The sequence below is a fragment of the Mandrillus leucophaeus genome, unplaced genomic scaffold, assembly GCF_000951045.1.
Source record: "Mandrillus leucophaeus isolate KB7577 unplaced genomic scaffold, Mleu.le_1.0 Scaffold465, whole genome shotgun sequence".
Lineage (NCBI taxonomy): Eukaryota > Metazoa > Chordata > Mammalia > Primates > Cercopithecidae > Mandrillus > Mandrillus leucophaeus.
Window position 1 is genome coordinate 2408838 of NW_012104976.1, and position 16093 is coordinate 2424930.

The following is a 16093-nucleotide window of genomic DNA, read 5'->3' on the forward strand; positions in this document are numbered from 1 at the left end:
AACCAAAGCATTCTCTGCTTTTTCCCTTCTTCTTTTGGCAGGGGAACAGGTGGTGGTGGTTGGTTACATGAATAAGTTCTTTATTGGTGATTTCTGAGATTTTGATACACCCATCACCTGAACGGTATACACTGTACCCAATTTGTAGTCTTTTATCCCTCACCCTCCACCACCCTTTCCCCTGAGTTCCCCAACATCATTCTTATGCCTTCGTAGCCTAATAGCTTAGCTCCTACTTATGAGTCAGAACATAAGTAGGAGCAATAACCAAATGATGTTTCGTTTTCCATTCCTGAGTTACTTGACTTAAAATAATGGTCTTTAATTCCATCCAGGTTGCTGCAAATGCCATTATTTTGTTTCTTTCTGTGGCTGTGTAGTACTCATACATATATATGCCACATTTTCTTTATCCACTCATTGATTGACAGGCATTTGGGCTGGTTCCGTATTTTTGCAATTGCAAATTGTGCTGCTATAAACGTGTGCGAAAGTATCTTTTTCATGTAATGATTTCTTTTCCTCTGGGTAAATACCTAGTAGTAAGATTGCTGGATCAAATGGTAGATCTACTTTGAGTTCTTTAAGGAATCTCCACATTGTTTTCCATAGTGGTTATACTAGTTTACATTCCCACCAGCAGGGTAAAAGTGTTCCCTTTTCACCACGCCCATACTAACATCTATTATTTTTTTGGTTTTTTGATTATGGCCATTCTTGCAGGACTAAGGTGGTATTGCACTGTGGTTTTGATTTGCATTTCCCTGATCATTAGTGACGTTCAGCATTTTTTCATATGTTTGTTAGCCATTTGTATACCTTCTTTTGAGAACTGTCATTCATGTCCTTAGCCCACTTTTTGATGGGATTGTTTGTTCTATTCTTCCTGATTTGTTTGAGTTCCTTATCAATCCCGGATATTAGTCCTTTGTCAGATGCATAGTTAGTGAAGATTTTCTCCCACTCTGTGGGTTATGTGTTTACTGATTATTTATTTTGCTGTGTAGAAGCTCTTTAGTTTAATTAGGTCCCATCTACTTATCTTTGTTTTTGTTGCGTTTGCCTTTGGGTTCTCGGTCATGAAGTCTTTGCCTATGCCAATGTCTAGAAGGGATTTTCCAATGTAAATCTTCTAGAATCTTTATGGTTTCAGGTCATAGATTTAAGTCTTTGATCCATCTTGAGTTGATTTTTGTATAAGGTGAGAGATAAGAATCCAGCTTCATTCCTCTCCATGTGGCTTGCCAATTATTCTACCACCATTTGTTGAACAGGGTGTTCTTTTCAGACTTTATGTTTTTGTTTGCTTTGTCGACGATCAGTTGGCGGTAAGTATTTGGGTTTATTTCTGGGTTCTCTACTGTGTTCCATTGGTTTCTGTGCCTATTTTTTACCAGTATCATGCTGTACTGGTGACTATGGCCTTATAATATAGGGTATTTGGTAATCTGATGCGTCCAGATTTGTTCTTTTTGCTTAGTCTTGCTTTAGCTATGCAGGGTCTTTTTTTGGCTCCATATGAATTCTAAGATTTTTTTTCTAATTCAGTGAAGAATTATGGTGGTATTTTTATGGGAATTTCATTGAATTTGAAGATTGATTTTGGGAGTATGGTCATTTTCACAATATTGATTCTACCCATCCATGAGCATGGGATGTGTTTCCATTTGTGTCATCTGTGATTTTTTTCAGCAGCGTTTTGTAGTTTTCCTTGTAGAGGTCTTTCACCTCCTTGGGTAGGTATATTCCTAAGCATTTCTTTCTGTCTTTTTTTTTTTTTTTTTTGCAGCTATTGTAGAAGAGGTTGAATCTTTATTTGATTTTCAGCTTGGTCACTGTTGGTGTATAGCAATGCTACTGATTTGTGTACATTGATTTTGTATCCTGAAACTTTACTGAATTCATTTATCAGTTCTAGGAGCTTTTTGGATGAATCTTTAAGAGTTTTCTAGATATATGATCATGTCATCAGTCAACAGAGATAGTTTGACTTCCTTTTTACTGATTTGTATGCCCTTTATTTCTTTCTCTTGTCTGATTGCTCTGGCTAGGACTTTCAGTACTATGTTGAATAGAAGTGCTGAGAGTAGGCATCTTTGTCTTCTTCCAGTTCTCAGGGAGAATGCTTTCAACTTTTCCCCATTCAGTATGATGTTGGCTGTGGGTTTGTTGTAGATGGCTTTTATTACCTTAAGGTATGTCCTTTCCATGCCAATTTTGCAGAGGGTTTTAATCATAAAAGGATGCTGGATTTTGTCAAATTATTTTTCAGTGTCTATTGAGATGATCATGTGATTTTTGTTTTTAATTCTGTTTATGTGGTGTATTGTGTTTATTGACTTGCATATGTTAAACCATCCCTGCATCCCTCATATGAAACCCACTTGATCATGGTGGATTATCTTTATGATATGCTGTTAGATTCAGTTAGCTAGTATTTTGTTCAGGGTTTTTGCATCTATGTTCATCAGGGATATTGGTCTGTAGTTTTCTTTTTCTCTTATATCCTTTCCTGGTTTTGATATTAGGGTAATACTGGCTTCATATAATGATTGAAAGGAGGAGTCCCTCTTTCTCTATCTTTTAGAATAGTGTCAGTAAGATTGGTACCAATTCTTCTTTGAATGTTTGATAGAATTTAGCTGTGAATCTGTCTGGTCCTGGACTTCTTTTGTTGGCAATTTTCGTATTACTGTTCCTTTTTTTTTTTTTTTTTTTTTTTTTAAACAGTGTCTTGCTCTGTTCCCCAGGCTGGAGTGCAGTGGCGCAATTTTGGCTCACTGCACCCTCTGCCTCCCAGATTCAAGCAATTCTTCTACCTCAGCCGCCTGAGAGCTGGGATTACAGGGGCCTACCACCACACCCAGGTAATTTTTGTATTTTTTTAGTGTTGGCCAGGCTGGTCTCGAACTCCTGAGCTCAAATGATCTGCCCGCCTTGGCCTGCCAAAGCGCTGGCATTACAGGCGTGAGCCACCACACCTGGCCTGTATTACTATTTCAATCTCCCTGCTTGCTATTGTTCTGTTCAGAGTTTCTGTTTCTTCTAGGGGTTTAGGAGGATTTACTCTAGGAGGGTTGTATATTTCCAGGAATTTATCCATCTTTTGTAGGTTTTCTACTTTGTGCATGTAAAGGTGTTCATACAAGCGTTGAATGATCTTTTGTATTTCAGTAGTATCAGTTGGAATATCTCCTGTTTCATTTATAATTGAGCTTATTTGGATCTTCTCTCTTCTTGGTTAATCTTGCTAATGGTCTACTGATTTCATTCACCTTTTCAAAGAACCAGCTTTTTGTTTCATTATCTGTTGAATTTTTTTTGTTTCAATTTCATTTAGTTCTGCTCTGATCTTTGTTGTTTCTTTTCTTTTATTGGGTTTGGGTTTGGTTTGTTCTTGTTTCTCTGGTTCCTTGAAGTATGATCTTAGGTTGGCTATTTGAGCTCTTTCAGACTTTTTGATGTAGACATTCAATGCTATGAACTTTCCTCTTAGTACTACTTTTGCTGTATCCCAGAGGTTTTGATAGGTTGTGTCACTAATATTGTTCAGTTCAAAGAATTTTTTAATCTCCATTTTGATTTCATTGTTGACCCAACCATCATTCAGGAGCAGGTTATTTAATTTCCATGTATTTGCATGGTTTTGAGAGTTCCTTTTGGAGTTGATTTCCAATTTTATCCCACTGTGGTCTGAGAGAGTATTTGCTATAATTTCAGTTTTCTTAAATATGTTGAGACTTGTTTTGTAGCCTATCATATGTTCTTTCTTGTATAATGTTCCATGTGCTGATGAATAGAATATATATTTGTAGTTCTTGCATAGACCGTAAATATCTGTTAGCTCCATTTGTTGTAGGGTATCATTTAAGTCCATTGTTTATTGGTTGACTTTCTGTCTTGATGACCTGTCTAGTGCTGTCAGTGGAGTACTGAAGTCCCACACTATTACTGTGTTGCTGTCTATCTCATTTCTTAGGTCTAGTGGTAATTGTTTTATAAATTTGGGAGCTCCAGTGTTAGGTGCATATATATTTAGGATTGTGATATTTTCCTGTTGGGCTAGTCCTTTCATCATTATATAATGTCCCTCTTTGCCTTTTTAAACTGTTGTTGCTTTAAAGTCTATTTTATCTGATATAAGAATAGCTGCCCCTGCTTGCTTTTGGTGTCCATTTGCATGGCATATCTTTGTCTGCCCCTTTATCTTAAGTTTGTGTGAGTCCTTATGTGTCAGGTGAGTCTCTTGAAGACAGCAGTTACGTGGTTGGTGAATTCTTATCCATTCTGCCATTCTGTATCTGTTAAGTGGAGCATTTAGGCCATTTATATTCAATGTTAGTATTGAGAAGTGAGGTACTATTATATTCGTCATGCTAGTTGTTGCCTGAATACTTATTTTTTCATTGTGTTATGGTTTTATAGGTCCTGTGAGATGTATACTTCAAAGAGGTTCTATATTGGTATATTTTGAGGATTTCTTTCAAGATTTAGAGCTCCTTTTAATGCTGGCTTGGTAGTGGTGAATTCTTTCAGCATTTGTTTGTCTGAAAAAGACTGTATCTTTCCTTCATTTATGAAACTTAGTTTCACTAGATACAAAATTCTTAGCTGCTGATTGTTTCATTTAAGGACGCTAAAGATAGGATACCAATCCCTTTTAGCTTGTAGGATTTCTGCTGAGAAATCTGCTGTTAATCTGATGGGATTTTTTTTATAGGTTACCCGATGCTTTTGCCTCACAGCTCTCAAGATTCTTTCGTTTATCTTGACTTTAGATCACCGGACGACTATGTGCCTAGGCAGTGATCTTTTTATGATGATTTCCCAGGTGTTCTTTGAGCTTCTTGTATTTGGACGTCTAGATCTCTAGCAAGGACAGGGAAGTTTTCCTCAATTATTCCCTCAAATATGTTTTCCAAACATTTAGATTTCTCTTCTTCCTCACTAATATTCTTAGGTTTGGTTGCTTAACATAATCCCAAACTTCTTGGAGGCTTGTTCATTTTTTAAATTATTTTTTGTCCTTGTCAGAGTGGGTTAATTTGAAAGCCTTGTTTTCAAGCTCTGAAGTTCTTTCTTCTGCTTGTCCAATTCTATTACTGAGGCTTTCCAGTGTATTTTTGAATTTCTCTAAGTGGTTCCTTCATTTCCAGAAGTTGTGATTGTTTTTTTATTTATGCTATTTCTCTGGAGATTTTCCCATCCATGTCATGTATCATTTTTTTTTATTTCTTAAAGTTGATATTCACCTTTCTCTGGTGCCTCCTTTAGTGGGTTAATAATTGACCTTCTGAATTCTTTTTCTGGCAATTCAGAGATTTCTTCTTGTTTTAGATCCATTGGTGGTGAGCTAGTGTGATCTTTTGGGGTTGATGAAGAACCTTCTTTTGTCATATTACCAGAATTGTTTTTCGGGTTCCTTCTCTTTTGGGTATACTATGTCAGACGGAAGATCTGGGGCTCAAGGGCTGTTGCTCAGACTCTGTTGTCCCATGGGGTGCTCCCCTGATGTGGTGCTCTCCCACTTTCCCTAGAGATGGATTCTTTTGGCCCTCCTGGTATGTTCCTACAATAGTTCTTGGAGCAAAAGTTCATGATGTGTGTCTCCAGACACTGCTGTGTCTGTCCGAGTGGGAGCTGCAAGTTAGTCCTGCCTCCCATCTGCCATTTTTCCCTGCTTTGTCTCTTCTTTAAGTCTTTTTGGATTTGATCCATACAAATCAATGTTCTGCTCAGGCTTATTTTGTTCTGTTCTATTTAGTTTGCCTGAAACATATTTCACTAGTAGGCCCAGTTATCAAGTCTGGTTCTACCCTTCAGTGAGATTCACCTTCTTCACTAACATCAGTTCCTTTTAATATCCCCAAAAATAATTATATTTGGGCCTATTTACAGGATCTGAGAGCATCCTCTTTTTCAGGCTGAGAGTCAGCTTTTGTCTTTGGCTCACTTGCGGGATAGAAGTGGCTACTTTTACACCTGTATTCTTTGGGGGAAAAAAAGATCCTCTGTACCTCTTTCTCGGCAGTATGACTGACTCTGTCTATAATGTTTTCCTTGATGAACTCCACCTTTCTCCTCCTCAGAACTTTATTGTTTATATTTTTCCAAGAAGTAGAATGGAGAATCTTGTTAAAAGAAAAAAAATGCTGCAAACAGGGCAAGAGTGTACATTGAGGAACATTATTATAACATTCCTAGCTAGGATCACTATCTCTACTCTCCCTCCAAATAAATGCCTTTAAGCCTATGCTTCTCACACTTATCACAATGACACACTCCTGGTGGCAAGGAGAGGGAGAATGCATGCAACTTGGGAGTCAATGTGTAGCAGGAAGTAAGAAGAATCAAACCAGCTGCTGGCCAAGGTGGCCCTATCATTTACTGATATCATTTAATTAACTTACCCTTCTGACCCAAGTTCAACAGGATGTAACTTACCACACTTCTTCCTTACTCCTCAAAGATTTCTACAAACTTCTAGGGGCTTACATGCACACCTGAGAAGGCTCTGTGGGTTGCCTGGGCTACGGAAAGTCCATGTTACCTATTTTTATTTTTCCTTATGGTATTTATATATTAATGTACTTAATAATTTATTAATGTTCCTGAATATAACTAACAAAATTAAAATCCAGCTACTCATAGAAGTCAATATAATTGTGAAGTCTTTTTACTTATACTAAAGGTTGCAAAACAGCAGTACCCATTGCCTAATTTTTATGACTTTCATTTAAATTAGTGGCTCTATACTGGGGTAATTTTTCCTCCCACGTGATATTTGGCAATGCCTGGATACATTTTTGGTTACCACAACAAGGAAAGGAGTGTGACCAGCATCTAATGAGTAGAGGCCAGAGATGGTGTTAAACACCCTACAGTGCACAAGACAACCCTACAACAGAGAATTGCCCAGTCCCAAATGCCAATAGTGCTAAAATTGATCAACCCTTTTAAAAATTTTGAAATAAGTCATTTTTTTCATATTCTTCACTAGTAATTCTCTAACTTCATTTTGTGATGTTTTCCGTAGCTAATAACAACTACCTGTGTGGTCTGCATTTGTGACTCACATTATATTTTTTAATGGATAGCACTTGATTGAGAAATTTCATCCTGCTCTGTTGTTGTTGCTGTTGTTGTTTTGTTTTTTGGTTTTGTTTTGTTTTGCTTTTGAGACAGAGTATGGCTCTGTCACCCAGACTGGAGTGCAGTGGCGCAATCTCGGCTCACTGCAAGCTCCGCCTCCTAGGTTCACGCCATTCTCCTACCTCAGCCTCCCTAGTAGCTGGGACTACAGGCACCTGCCACCACGACTGGCAATTTTTTTGTATTTTTAGTAGAGACAGGGTTTCACTGTGTTAGCCAGGATGGTCTCGATCTCCTGACCTCGTGATCTGCGCTCCTTAGCCTCCCAAAGTGCTGGGATTATAGGCATGAGTCACCGCGCCTGGCCAGCTAATAACTTTTAATGTGACTGATATCTACACTGATTTTTATGAGGAACTTTACCAAAATTTTTTTTTACAAATATTTGTTCATTTAAAAAACAATTTAGTTACCCTTGGATCTAGGACCATTATTAAATTTGAACTAAGAATCTCCATTTTATATTTTACAAAAGAATCACGTGTATTAAAAATTAAACCAAATTATTCTGGACCATGTTTTATGAAAAACAAAATCTGTTGTAGAACTAATGAAACGATTTTGAAAAGAAATTTGGTTCAAAAACTTTAAGATGTCTAAAAGATTTCTACTCTCAGGAAAACACTATTTTTCATCTATTTAGGAAAAAATCCTGAATATATTGCATTAATTTAGCTTTTCCTCTGTTTCATTTCCAAATTTTACTCACGTTTCATTCTTTTCTTTAGGATAAATCTAAATGAAAATACATCAATTATTTATATATGATAGTTGATTTGAAGGTTTAGAATCACCACTCCTCCCAAACCATTAGGCAAACCTCTAACTAAACAGATGGGCTTTAAACATGTTTTACAAAATTTATATTTTACCAAATGGGAATAACTGGAGGTAACTGATACTATAACCAATATATGTATTTGGAAAGAAGTTTCTCTTCCCTTTTCACAAAACTGTCATGACAGAGTGTTCCACATCATACACATAAATGCAAAAAGACAACCATTTCCATCTGAATTACTGTCATTTCTTGTATGTAAAATTCTCTTTGTTTATAGCACACTTTAATGCCAGATGCATCTCAGTTTTCACATGAATCACATCTCATTTGTCTTTCCACAACCTTGAAATGTGTCAGTATACTTCTTAATTTCATTGCATATATTTATTATGTTACACTGTACACGTTTTTTAAATGTGCAGTATTTTTCATGGGAAGTTAATGACAAAAATAGATGGCTCTGCATTTTTCTAATATCTATGACAGAAAAGTTAACCTTTTTTTGTTTACTTGTTAATGTATCATTAAGGTGCTAGAGCAACATTGTCCAGTAGTAATATAATGTAAGCCACAAATATAATTTAAATTTTCCTACTAGCTGAATTAAAAGAAGTCAAGAAAAATGAGTGAAACTAACATATCATGGCAATATATTTTATTAAATCCACTATATATCCAAAATATTATCATTCTAAAATGTAATCGACATATAAAAAGTTACTGAATTTTTTACTTTTTTTCATACTAAGTCTTCAAAATCTGGTGTGCATTTTATGCTTCCAACATATCTCATATTACATGCTAAGTATTCATCTGAAGTACCTGATCTGTATTTAGATCCCATACAATTTTACAGTTTAAAAAGTTGATTTACATACTTAAGTTGTTCCAAACAAACTTGAAAATGTTCCATTACTGAGTCAAGTACCAAAGAATCATTTTCCTCAATATTTGCGCCCACATTCACAAACAATTGATTTGATTTTCATGCAGAAGCATACTAATTTTAAAACTACATCTCAGTTAAATCAATTCACTAATTCTTGTGTTAATTCAGTATTAACCTTGAATTCAAGGTCAAAAAACAATTTTAGATTTATCAATATCAAGAAAGCCTTCAAATTTTTCTTGTACTTTTGCAAGGAATTTACATGCTGTCATTTATAAGTAAAATACTTTGTATATTCATTGACATGTCAAATCATTATTACTGATTTGTATCATGAAAAGTTTGAATTTTAACATATATGCTTGTACCTGTGTAGTTAGGTCATGAATAAGCTTTTTTCCTCTCAATGATGTCTCCAAATTTCACTCTTACAGATATTATTTTCTAATAAGAGTAAACAAATATATTGTATTATTACCATATTTTACAGAGTTTCAGCTACCCCTAGCTTGTGGCAACACTATATATATATATAGTGGTTTTTTTTTTTTTTTTTTTTTGAGATGGAGTCTTGCTCTGTCGCCCAGGCTGGAGTGCAGTGGCCGGATCGCAGCTCACTGCAAGCAAGCTCCACCTCCCGGGTTTAGGCCATTCTCCTGCCTCAGCCTCCCGAGTAGCTGGGACTACAGGCGCCCGCCACCTCGCCCGGCTAGTTTTTTTTTTTTTTTGTATTTTTTTTAGTAGAGACGGCGTTTCACCGTGTTAGCCAGGATGGTCTCCATCTCCTGACCCCGTGATCCGCCCGTCTCGGCCTCCCAAAGTGCTGGGATTACAGGCTTAAGCCACGGCGCCTGGCCGCAACACTATATTTTATAGGCCTAAGGTTAGAGGTTTTTGTGGACTCCCCTTCCCCAAGTGAAAGCAGATGCACTTTTCTACATACAGCTTCATATTTGATGACTCCCTAGTGGCAAATTTGCAAACCAGGGAGCCCACGTAATGCCTTCCTCAACTGGGCAAAGTTATGGGCGACATTCACATTAACTCAGTTTGTGTTTCTGATTGGTAATCTATTGTTTTGCATTTCTTTTATTATTGAAATGTTTAATCTTGTCTGAAAAATCTCCACTGTTCAAAACGGAGGCTTTATCCAAACAAATCTTTATCCAAACAAGTCTATTAAATCACCAATTTGAATCTTTTTATATTTATTTCCAAGGTGGCCAGGAAGTTCTAGGGCTAAAGTAATGCTACTAGGCCCCTTACTGAACACAGTCCTCCTGGAAAACAGCATATATTTAAGGCTTGGTAAAAATAAATTATCTGGGAACTCATTATATCCTATACTTTCTATACAATTATTCTTCTAGGCTTTTGTGAACTTCTGGATAAGAATTAATAAATAAGAAAGCATATGTCCACATAAGAGCTTATACATTAATTTTCATAACAGCATTATTTGTAATAGCCAAAAAGTAGAAACAACCCAAATGTCCATCAACTGATGAATAGATAAACAAAATGTGATATATCCACATACTGGAACATTATTCAGCCATAAGCAGGAATCAACCGCTGATATATGCTACAACGTGGATGAACCTTGAAAGCATTATGCTACATTAAAGAAGCCAGTCACAAAAGGCCACACAGTGTATGATACCATTTGTATGAAACATCTAGAATAGGCAATTCCATAGAGATAGAACATACATAGTGGTTGCCAGGAGCTGGAGGAAGGGGAAAATGGGGAGTGACTGTTAATGAGTATGAGGTTTCCTTTGGGGATGATGAAAACGCTCTGGAATAAAGTAGTGGTGATGTTCAACTTTGTGACTAAATTAAAAAGTGCTGGATTGCACACTTTACATGGGCATATTTATGGTATGTGGATATTTCGATGAATATTATTAATAATTCAATAATGATTATTTTTCAATGAATATTAAGTATATCTATGTATTAAGAATTATTTAACAAATGATTTTTTTAAATATAGTATTTTCTATAGCCTTTACTAGCAGAGAAGTCCCTTGCCCTTAGAACCTCCCATCCTGTCTTTACCAATACATTAGAGGTCTATTTAGCTTATTTTGAGTGGAAGGAATTATTTTTTCATCCTGAGTGTACTAACTGGACTAGGAGTCAAAAGACCTGGATTTTCCTGTTCCAAAATCTGGTAGTTATGAGTTACGTAACTTTGGATCAAGTCTGGCGTTCAGTTTCCTCATCTGTAAAAATGGCAATGGATTTGATGACATAAGTCAGGCACTTTTTAAAAAACATTAACTTCCTTGTATAATTGTGTGGAAGTGACCTGATGATATTGAAAGGCCCTTCCATACCTCTCTCCTAGAGAACAGCCAAGTACTGCTGCAGAAAATCCCTCAGCAGGCCATGGTCCCCAACCTCAAATGGGCACTCAACACTGCCCAGCAATCCAGCTTTTTTCTCCAAGTAGCTAATTCTTTCATTACCATTGTAAGTCATTTAAACTCTTCACCACTCTCAAAAATCACTCCTATACCCTGCACTTCTCCTTCTACTGTTAGTACATGATGTTACTTTTTACTTCACAGAGAAAATAGAAGCCAAGAGATAGCCAGCTCTTAATATCCCCTTAGCTAAATGCATAAACTTGTCTGCATTCCATCTTCCTTCCTTCCTGTTACAGAGAGGAGGGCCTTACTTTTGCTTTAGGTAATTCTCCCAGTGTGCTTTGAGGCTCATCCTTTCCACCTTCTGAGGAACCTGACACCACTCATTTTACCTCTACTCTCTTCTAATAGATCCTTCCCAACAACTGCTAACCTAGTTCAAGCTTCTTTTATTAACAAAATGAAACATTGAACCCAGAGGATTGCTGGTATTTCCAGTTACTGACTAAAGTATAGCTGACATTGGGCAAAGGTTGAATCACAGTTTATAATTCATTTTGTTAGCCAGCTTTGCCATTAGGTTATTCTTGATTATTATCTTTTTACAATTTGAAAGTATTTGTATTAATTAAAATTTTATGCATTGTACTTTATTCATACTTTTATGTTACATTCTTTCAAATTCACACTCATTGTGATATTTGTGTGATGATTTGATTATTCTTTGTCTTTGCCACTAGATTGTAAGCTCACTGAGAACAGGTTCTGTGTCTGTATCCCCAGAGCACATAATAAAAACTCAGTAAATATTTGTTAGAAAAAATGAATGAAGGAGGCCGGGCACAGTGGCTCATGCCTGTAATCCCAGCACTTTGGGAAGCCAAGGCCGGTGAATCACGAGGTCAGGAGTTCGAGACCAGCCTGACCAACATGATGAAATCCCATTTCTACTAAAATACAAAAATTAGCCAGGCATGGTGGCAGGAGCCTGTAATCCCAGCTACTCAGGAGGTTGAGGCAGGAGAATTGGTTGAACCTGGGAGGCAGTTGCAGTGAGCCAAGATCGCACCACTGCACTCCAGCCTGGGTAACAGAGTGAGACTCCACCTCAAAAAAAAGAAAAGAAAAAATGAAGGAATGGAATTCTATGAGACAGAACAAGCAAAGGAGTAAATATCAGTTTGTTTAAAATTAGGCTGGTTTATAGATGTTAAATATTTTTAAATGCATTGTACATTATGATAACCAAAAATGAGCATTGAAATTTTTTGATGTTTTTATTTAGGCCATGGAAGCAGGTCTCTCAGAGGTAAAAAGTGAGTTACAGTCACGTGATGATCTCTTGAGAATTATAGAAATGGAACGATTGCAATTACACAGAGAATTATTAAAAATAGGAGAGTGCCAGAATGCTCAAGGAAATAAAAAAAGGTATAATCTTTATATTTGACAATCTGATAGAACTGTTCAAAACATGATGTTTGAATGTTTTTAAGAGTTTTATATTTCAAATGAGAATAAAAAGTCTATTTTGTATTAACATGTTTAATTAGTGGGTAATATTAAATATTAAAAATAAAATTTATGGTTATTTTATCTTCAAAATTAACATCTTTACTTACCTAGAAAATTATATCATGTTCTGATTTATGGATATTTCTGTCACTCTGAGTCAGATGTGGTGGCTCCCAGCACTTTGAAGGCCAAGGTGGGAGGACCACTTGAGCCCAGGATTTCAAGACAAGTCTAGGCAACATAGTGAGACCCTGACTCTTCAAAAAAAATTTTAAATTACCTGGGCATGGGGGCACACACCTGTAGTCCCATCTGCTTGGGAGGCTAAGCTGGGAGGGTCGCTTGAGCCTGGGAGGTCAAGGGTGCAGTGAGCTGTGATCGTGCCACTGTACTCCAGCCTGGGCAACAGAGTGAGATCCTATCTCAAAAAAAAAAAAAAAAAAGATACTATACAAAAATAGTATAGAACTGGTATTCAATTATGTATATACTCAGAGAAATAAGATTTATTCCATATTTTTAAATGCCTTTGTTTTGATTGCCTATACCTGATGTAAACCTTTTCACTTGTACATATTGTATTTATTTTGGCCACCACACTCGCCATCTTGTCAGTTCCATTGAGGATTCTTCTTAAAACAGATTTTTTTCCTCGTTTAAAATCAGACAGATACTGTATATTCCATAAACACAAAGGAAATCAGACAGATATTATATATTCCATAAACACAAAAGAAATGGGACTGCTGAGGATTGTTAAATGTTTATGCTTGTGAATAGACAGTTTGTCTGCTTTAGTAGTTCACTGATGCTCTTATTCTCTTAGAACTTGAATCTTTCTCAAAATCAGAAAGCTAATGCCAGATCAATGATAGGATTCTAAAAATTGAATAGCCAAATGGTGAGGGATGCTTTATTGAAAGATTGTTATATTGTTTTAAAGGCAATAATTATTTCTTCAAAGTTGTGAGACAGTCAGAGTTGTGAGACCTGCTAGCATTTCTTTGAGGTCTGTGCTTAATAACAAATGGCAAGTTAAGATCCCTAAAATGACCTATTTGTGTGTCTCACCAAGGATAGTGACAGAATGCCTATTAGCCAATCTGCATTGTCAAATGCTCTGCATACAAGACGTATATTATCATCACTGATTACTAATCAGTCTGTTAGATATTTATTACATGTAGTGCTGTTCCAGTATGGTGAGTAATGTCTTCATATGAAGAAAATATATTCCTAAAAACATAAGACATTTCACAGAAGAGCACACCAGTCAACCCATGTCTAGTTCTGGCTTTGTGAAGAGCATTGTAGGTACTTCTTATGCTGCTCTTAAGACCCATGCTGAATTCCAAACATTGCTAGCTGCCCTTCAATACACTATTTAATCTAAAACCTTGCACTTATTTATATATTTGGCCAGTAAAAACTTTTTTGTTCTGACTGTTTACCATCCTCTATTTAACTTGGCATTTATTTTGGTCTCTAAACTACATCTTTCTTATCCTAGAATTCAGTTCTAGAATTCTGAGATTTGATGAAAATGTGTAAGTTTAACTTTTCACAGCTTCCATTGTATTTTAGAATTCTCAGCTTTCATCTTTTCCACTAAGAGTCTAATTTTTTTAGTTTGTTCTCATATGAATGCTGTTCTATCAGCTTTATTGTTTTGGTTTATTTTATTTAGACTGTTGCTTCTTTGTAGTTGTATCAAAGTGAAGCACCCCAGACTACTGATAATAGATGCATAGTAGTTTTATAAAAGTAGCATGGTAGTGTTCTTATTTGTTTTCAGAAACTTTCTAAATAATGCTAAGATTTTGTTAGCTTTTCCATTTTTTTTTTTTTTAGTTGTAGAAGCACCCTGGGTTGATATGTTCTGAGAGTTATTAAACTAATTTCATACTCTTGTTCTACATGACAAATAATAGTTCCCTTATATATGTACATTAGCATTTTATATTATCATGATTACAGTTTTCTTCTATGCACTCATCCACATTGCAGTTTGACATTTGTTTCATTCAATTACTGAACTTTGCAAGATCACCATGAGGATTTTAGCATTCAATTCAGCATTCTACTTCCTGAAATTGCTTAGGAAGAATTGAAAAATAGGGAATTTTTTCACTCATTTCAAATTATAGGAAATAATGAAAACTTAAGACTGATCCTGAAATAATATTTTAGGAGAATATTGGATAAAATGGAAAATGCTCACAATATATTACTAAGTGGGAAACAAAAGACTGAAAAATAATGTGTATAGTATATTCCAATTGTATGGGAAGTATATATATCTTTATATGCATAGGGAAAAATATATTTACCACACATAAAAATGCTAAAGATGGTTTTTCCTGAATGTTAACATTACAGCAGTATATTATACTCTGATATCCTTTGTTATCCACAGTTAAGATATATATTTGACAATCACAAAAAAAGCAATCTAGTCTAGATACATGTAGCTCAGGGATATCACTACCAACTTATACCTTTTATAATAGATCCTCTATTTAATCTTTAAATTAGTAATTTCTTTATCATTACTCAGATTTGGGGTTTTTATTTGTGTGGTTGAAGTTTCTGAAGGTGTAGAATCTTCTCACAAGTTCTCTGGAAACCTAAAATTGTACTCACAAGTGGATATGTTCCTCAAAACAACAGACTCCTCCAGAATAGTCAAGCCTGACTTCCAGTAGAAAGCATGCCGCTTCCCCCACCTGATTATCTTTGCTTTTGTGTTTTTGTGATTTTTATTTCACTGGTTTGTCTCACATGAAAGTGAACATTATCCGCTTAGACATCTTCAAACCTCCTGTGGGTATTATACTATTTATACTAGTTTCTGCTTTTCCACTCTAGTATTAATATGTGGTTGCAATTCCACTTTATAAATTGAGCAGCCAAAGAGTAGATGTATTTGAGTACTCTCTGGTTAGACTGTCAGAGTTAATGATATTTTATCTCTTTTATAGAACAGTTACTCCCCTTAGACTTCTTATGACATAGTTCCTTTCCACAATACATTAGCAAGTTGGGTGTATTTCCTTTTTTCAAATGGGTTGCCAATCTGTTTTATTATAGGAAACAGTTTTTTCTTTTTATCCCAAAATCTTATCTACATATGCAATCCCAGTATTCTGCCAATTTTTAATGTATAATTGAAATTCCTTATTAATTGCTTCCTTTCTTCCATTAAAACCATTTGCACTTACAAGATGTAAATACTTATGGGATCTGAATGTATTAGAACTTGCCATTTCTGTAACTAAAAATGTTTCCAACAAAGTAATGATCTATCTCTGCAGCCTGTAATGGTCTAAATTAACAATATAATCGTAACAATTTATCATGTTAAGCTTAATTTTAATC

At 35.6% G+C, this 16093-nt stretch overlaps 1 protein-coding gene across 2 annotated transcripts in view; it reads left to right on the forward strand.

Moving 5' to 3' along the window:
• CCDC67 (coiled-coil domain containing 67) overlaps positions 1-16093 on the forward strand; it is a 101110-nt gene that overhangs the window by 47651 nt on the left and 37366 nt on the right. For both annotated transcript variants that reach the window (XM_011995009.1, XM_011995008.1), the window contains exon 8: positions 12486-12631. In XM_011995009.1, the coding sequence (XP_011850399.1) occupies positions 12486-12631 (146 nt within the window). The remainder of the gene's footprint in view (positions 1-12485; positions 12632-16093) is intronic.